The sequence below is a fragment of the Bidens hawaiensis genome, unplaced genomic scaffold, assembly GCF_021521415.1.
Source record: "Bidens hawaiensis isolate Kalapana, Puna unplaced genomic scaffold, B.hawaiensis_p1.1 tig00016126_1, whole genome shotgun sequence".
In the NCBI taxonomy this organism is placed as follows: domain Eukaryota; kingdom Viridiplantae; phylum Streptophyta; class Magnoliopsida; order Asterales; family Asteraceae; genus Bidens; species Bidens hawaiensis.
In genome coordinates, this window is record NW_027492469.1 from 17,896 (window position 1) to 25,143 (window position 7,248).

General features: G+C 34.6%; 1 protein-coding gene across 1 annotated transcript; it reads left to right on the forward strand.

The window, feature by feature from the left end:
* The first annotated feature begins 2,391 nt into the window (after positions 1–2,391).
* On the forward strand, positions 2,392–4,065 carry LOC143550682 (transcription factor bHLH80-like). Its single transcript, XM_077041293.1, has 6 exons — positions 2,392–2,929; positions 3,141–3,304; positions 3,398–3,580; positions 3,652–3,717; positions 3,795–3,863; positions 3,961–4,065. The coding sequence occupies exons 1-6, from the start codon at positions 2,392–2,394 to the stop codon at positions 4,012–4,014; spliced, it is 1,074 nt and encodes a 357-aa protein (XP_076897408.1). The 3' UTR covers positions 4,015–4,065.
* Positions 4,066–7,248: the final 3,183 nt, after the last annotated feature.

Sequence of the window (7,248 nt, forward strand, 5' to 3'; positions counted from 1 at the left end):
CACTAAGGATTTGAATATTTGTCTCGAGCCCTTCAGTTCCAACTTCCAATTCTCTTTAGTTGGCAACTTGTATACACTTTGGGCCAATAGGTTTTAACAAGAGTGAAACCATAATTTTGCAGCAGAATCTAAGCACCTATAAGGATTTGAAATGTGAGTCCTTCAGTTCCAGGCTTCCAGCTTCCAATTATATCTAGTGGGCTTAGTTTAATTGTTTGAAACTGCCCATTGTAATATTGGATATACTTTTGGGCCAATAGGTTTTATTAAGCCCGAGGTGGTTTTCAAAGTTGCTACTCGTTAGTGTCACGACTCATGACCGTATTGAGTTAAGAGTTAAGTCACCTTTAACTTTTAACTCCTATAGCCTATGCCCTATAGGCTGAGTATAGATCTACAAAAGATCAAATAGATAAAAGTGTTGAACTAATTAAGTTTTACGTTGTGTTAAACATACCCCTTTTACGTCATTTTTACTTGTTATACCTCATCTCTCAGTCTCAAATTAATACAATTTAAACATTTTGTTTTATTTTTATTTCTTATTTAGTCGTCTTTATAATAATAATAATCACTCGATGAAATAATTCCATTGGAACCACTCGATGAAGACGATCTATGTTATGGATTGGCAAACAGTTAGAATCAAACGTGTAATTTTTGAAAAATTGGATCAAAACAATAATAGGAAGACAATGAAGTTTCGTTTATTTAGTACAAATACTCTCATTAATTTATTTATTTCCCGTTAGTCAATTCTATTGCTATTTCTAAAGTGTGCCACTTTATTTATTTGCCTCCCTTGATTTTGGACTAAGATTAGGACATCATACTTTATAAAAAGTTGTTTTCTAAGGATGATGGGGAATCCGCTAATTCAAAGTGACTTTAGACATAACTTAAAAGTTGTTCCTAGTACTATGAGTATGTAGCAGGCCCTATTTTTCCAGCGCGTAACACTTTTTCTACACACTTACATAGAAAGGAAGGGTATAAGCACATTCGTAAGGATTTTGATGAGGAACATGACGGTGAGTGTGGGTTTCGTAGATTTAATGTGTCTTTGATAGCTTTCTAAATCCTATACAGAAATCACTTTCAGATTGAAGTATTCCGCGTTTGATGAAATTAATGATTGATAAGACAGGAGGAGTTTTTTCTAAGATAAAAAAACTTGTTCCATTTGAAATTCCAATGAAATCATCTATGATCCATTTATATAAGTATCAGATATTTACAATGGTTAGCGTAAAACGTCACAACGTTTCATAAACATTTACAAAAGTTAGGGTGTAACCAGGGTAGTTACATCAGTATCAGAAACTTCATTTGGACCCAAGTTCTAAGAGCATATGACGATACGTTATGATCTCACGTCTTGGTTGTTACTAAGCTCATTTGCTAGTGATAAACTAAGTTGCTATTGCAAGTCAAACATGCTTGTGATGTATAGTTTAGGTCACCACCCAACTTGCAGTCGCTAAAGGCCTTCAGTAACCATATTGCTACTGAGGCAGTAGCAAGTTGCTATTAACTTTCAGTAACATTTGAATATTCTTTTTTTAATGCAATTATTTTTACCATTACCATCCTATTCTACCCCAACCCTTGTCCACTAAGGCACTACCACAGACCCGCTAAAGGGCGCAACATTGGGACCCCAATAGTACCACCGAAGCCAAAGAGGTTTCTTAGTATCAAAGTCATAATAACATTGAACTAGCGTTTACTCTACAACTCCTGAGAGATGCTCAAAACCGGAAGAGTTGGGCCCACTACTAAGAAAACTTTTATTTAGTATAAATTTTATTAAAAGGATAACTTTATTTTTAAAAATTAATATGATATGACATGATAATTAGTAGTACGGAAAAAAAAGCTATGAGTACGTATAAAAACGTACAACAGTTTGAAAAAGTATTGGATTTTCACGAATATTTATAATGATTGTCTACGGATCTTATATACCGGATATCATAATAATAATAATAATAATAATAATAATAATAATAATAATAAATTATTGTTTTTTCTTATATTTCATAAAAAATAATATAAAAAATGAGGTGGAAATAAATAAAATAGTGGACACAATATGTGAAAGCAGCTTTTGTTCCTATTGGCTGCAACGCACTCAAACCTACAAATTCGGAAAAAGGCAAACTCTTAAAATGTCTGCTTTCTTCTTCTTCTTCACCTTCTTTAAGCTTCCATTTGACATTTCAATCCTCCCTCTGCTCTGTCTTCCACTTCCAATCCTTTTCTCCTTAAATGCAACCATTTATTTAATTAATATCATTGTCTATCCATCACTGTTTCAACCAATTTATTTCAATTCAGTGTTGAGTTTACAACCTGTAATATATTGTAGTTGTTATATCTAGTGCTATAATGGATTCATATATCCACAATCACTATCATAATAATAATAATAATAATAATAATAATAATAATAATAATAATAATCAGCAACAGCAACAGCAAGACCACCAGCAACAGAACATGAATTCCGGTTTGACTCGATACAGATCAGCACCGAGTTCGTACTTCTCGAATTTGATTAACAGTGGTGTGTATAAAGATGAAGATCTTGACCCCTTCTTCAACGCTAGAGTTTCAAGTCCTGAAACCGAAAGGATTCTGTCCAGATTCATATCCGGTGGTGACGGTGCCGGCGATAATCACCAGAATCTAAATGAGATTCAACAGCAACAGCAACGGCAACGGCAACAGATGATGTATCAAAATCAGACTCAATCTCATGAAGTTGCTCATAACAACAACAACAACAACAACAACAACAACAACAATAATAATAATAATACCTTAGTTGTCGTTGATCGGTTACATGAGATGGGTCCTTCGACGAATCTTGTTCGTCAAAGTAGTTCACCAGCTGGATTTTTGGAGCACATTAATATGGACAATGGTATTTTCTGTTCATGATTTGATTGAAATTTTAATTTTGTGACGGTGTGTTTTTTTAACAGCTAATATTCTGCTCCTAAATTCACCTAACCAGCATACTATGGGATTTGAACCCTTGACAGAGGAAACACCTATTAGTCTATTACATCATCAGATACCATTACACTACAACGTATTCTGACAATGTGTTTAATTAGTTATTGTTAATTTAGGTTACCCCATGATGAGATCAGTCCATCAATTCCAACCTGCAAAAGGCCCAATGGCTCGTAACAATGGTGGTTATTGGGATGAATCATCATCAATGTTAACTGATGGGTTTCTGGAGGAATTTGGGGAAAGTGATCAAATAAGTTCAGAAAATCAAGAAAAAATGGTGATTTTTTGGTGATAATATTAAATATTTGAATTGTCTCTTGATTGAGTCTTGAGTTATTTTAATATAAGGGTTGATTATCTTGATGAGCAGAATGATGAAGGGAGAATTCGACCGATCCATGCTCCCACCGGTTTGACTCACCAGCTGAGTTTGCGAACGAGTTCAACCGAGTTGTCTGTGAAGGAAAAACTAATGCAGTTTCAAGATAATGTGCCCTTAAGGAGCAGGGCTAAAAGGGGTTGTGCCACTCATCCAAGAAGCATTGCTGAAAGGGTAAAAGTATTCTTTGAACATTTTAACCGCTACATAACTAACGACAAAGATATGAAAAATGTTGTATGTAGGTAAGGCGAACACGAATAAGTGAAAGAATGAGGAAGCTACAAGATCTTGTCCCAAATATGGATAAGGTATGATCATCTTTTCATAGTATTTACTAAAACTGTATCTAGATAATAATGCCTTGGCGTTTGATGTTTAATTGCAGCAAACAAGTACAGCGGACATGTTGGATTTGGCTGTTGATTATATCAAAGAACTTCAGAATCAAGTTGAGGTATGCATGGCAAACAAATCTCTAAACTATGATTGATCTATCACGTTTATGATTTCATATAATGTCATTTATTATGTCTTTTGTTACAACATTTCAGACTCTTTCAGACCGTCGGAGAAAGTGCACATGTCCAAATAAGATGAAGTTGTAACACAAGTTTAAGCATACTTATGTGCCGCTTCTGTATATAATATATAGATTCCAAGTTATGGCAAAAGTAGAAAGTTCTTGTTTAGTTTAAAACTCCATTTGTTTGGGTAACATTTAGCATATTATATTATTATGTAGTCATTTTAAAGTACATGGTATACATGCTATTAGGTGTTATATGAAAACACATATAACTTATGTTCTTAAATTGATTTTTTGTGGTCATAAATCTGATTGTTCTTGGATACTGACCGCACAAGACAATGATGTGATAAGTGGAGAATCCAGGATACGGATTCGATGAGGTCCAATTTAGTTGAGATGTAAAAGGCAGTGGGTCAAGTGGGTTGGGTAACGAGTTTGTAGCATAATCTCTTTTACTGCCACAAAGATCTTCGTCTCTATGAAAGAGATTCTTCTTATTTGAAGTGGTCTCGGTCATGTTCGATTGTTTTTTAGCTTGTAATGGGGATGCAGACACTAGAGAAATCTGTTAGAAGGGTCACGATGGTCAAGTCGTATTATTGTCAAAAATATCAAGCATAAATTTGTATCTATCTACATAAAGTGACGGAGCCGTGATTTTTTCTTCTATATGGTTAGTGTTAAAAAGTTTGGGGGTTGGTGATTGAAAGTTTAGGGATACTCGAAAAAAAGTAATATATGTAACACATAAAAAAGTTATAATGTGGGTTCGCTGGACCCTACACGTATATAATGTCCTCCACTTATATACACACATGTGCATAGAAAAGTGTTAACGTTAACTTTCTTTTTTATAGGAGCGAACCATGTCAGGTATACCTCTTAACTACGAAGGACACAAATATGCCTTTATAGTCATTTTCTTCTTATTCGTCATGATTGGTGTTTAAAAAATCTTGACTACGATCTTGAAAAAATAATTAAAAGCGGATCTTGTGGTCTAAAAGGTAAGAAAGTCGGGTATTGTACTTTTGAATGAATACTAGCAAATCATGAAAACATTGTGAATCTTTTAAGGTATATATTGATTGTAAAATTATATGTATCTTTTTCTTAACTATAGACGTATAATATGTTTTTAAAAATGGCAAGATCTGTAAATTTCTCTTGTAAATATGTTTTGTCTTATTTAAACTATATAGTGGCCTGATGATGAAAAACCTTTAAAAAAATCATCAACCCCACCATACATGATGTAAATTCGTCCATGCCCATGGGTGTGAGTGATGATGAAATCTTGAAAAGAGTTAGTTATACCGAAAAGTCTACAATTATCCTCTATGTAGACTAGGAAAGATGGGCATTTATGGTTGATGATTGTCTAGTTTGTCGAGATTTATTTTCTAGTTTTAGAATTATGACCAGCGCCGTATTCGAGAATTTAAATGTCTCGGTCGAGCTAAAATGAAAAGGCCCTTAATTAGGCTACAAAGGTGCACAAAAAACCAGAACCTGGAACCGGGTTTTTTAATACCCGAATCCGTACCCGACCCTACGGATAGGGTATGTATTTCAATACCAAAACCCGTACCTGAACCGGACCCGATTTGTACCCGGTAATACCCGAAAACCGGAACCGGGTTTTTCCAATGCCCGAAACCGGATTTCTCAAATACCCGAAATTACCCGAAAAATACCCTTAAAAAGTGCAGCCCCTTAAACAATCCAATCTATACCCAAAAAAAACCCAGAAAAAGCCCGAAAAAAAACCCAAAAATAGGGTTTTTCAATACCCGAAAATAGGGTATTTAAATACCCGGTTTTAGAATACCCGGTTATATACCCGACCTCCTGAACCCGATGCATAGGGTATGGTTTTTAGAAACAATACGCGGACCTGATCCGGGTATTGCCAAAACCCGATTTTCTAATACCCGGTCATACACGAACCCGGTTTCATACCCAGAAACATGTATTTAAAAAACCCGATTTGTGCACCTCTATCTTAGGCCCTAACGAGTAACGGAATAAAAAAGACCTATAGGCCCAATATCTCAAATGAGTTATGGGTAAAAAAGATTGGGCCTAATATCTAATAAAAGGATTAAGATTTGTAGCTATTTTTATAAAGAAAGTTTTAAAAATTATGTAAAGGTTTATATATAAAAAAATATTTTATGCCTCCAAAAATTAAGTGTCCCGGCCGATCGCCCGGGTTGCCCAACCCAAGAGCCAACAGTGAGTATGATTTGTGACAATGGGGTGAGTTGAATCCGTTGGTTATGGGACATTTGTCATGATATCATCATCATCATCATCGTACTCGGTGTATCCCACCAATAGCAAAACTATGGTAGGGTCTGAGGAGGGTAAGATGTAGACAGCCTTACCTCTACTCCATAGGAATAGAGAGGCTGCTTCCAGTGAGACCCCCGGCTCGATAGTGATTTTACATCAAGCCTTGGACATAAGGCACATAACACTCAACCATCAGACCCCAGCCGATTGGTGCATGTACCCTTGTCTTTCGATTATCAACGCCACCACATGATGCATGATTAACCTTCCGCCGTTTTTAACGCTATTTTCACGAAATTAGTAAAATAACGTCAAAATTAGTGCAATTTCACTTTTGTCCACCCAATTAGTAAAATAACGTCAAAATTAGTGCAATTTCACTTTTAACGCTATTTTTCACATTTGTCATGATATGAGAAAGGTAAGTGCCCTGTGTTTAAAGGAAGGAGATAGAGATAGGAGGGCACCATCACAAGTTGGGACTAGCAACAGTGACTTCCACTGCACCCCTTGTTATTGGTGGTCTCAAATCAGAAGGATATTGTGTCAAGCGATGTCAAGAGTGTTCTTTAAAATATTGTGATGTGATTTTTAGAACATTCACAATTCATCCATTAAATTTAGTGAGAGAAGTTTTATAATATAGGGAGTGGTTTAGGGTGTTGTGAGTGAAATAAAGAGAAAATTCAATGATTTTTCTGGATATTTGAAAAGTTACTATAGCACCCTATAACTTTTTTAATACATTTTGAAATTGGTTGTGACTTGTGAATGAGTGAGAGAGAAAATTTAATATGTTTTAATATAATTTTAGATTTGAAGATAGGGAAGAAATTGGAATGCTTTAAGTATTCATTGTTGACCTTTTATATAAAATTTAGTTTCATGTTCTTTTGAAGTCAAATAACTTATATACTTTATTATTAAAATAAATAAATAAATCAAGATTTTATTACTTTAATTTTAGTTTCTTTTTTATAAACGGTGAGTTTTAAAAATGTCAATGCATTGT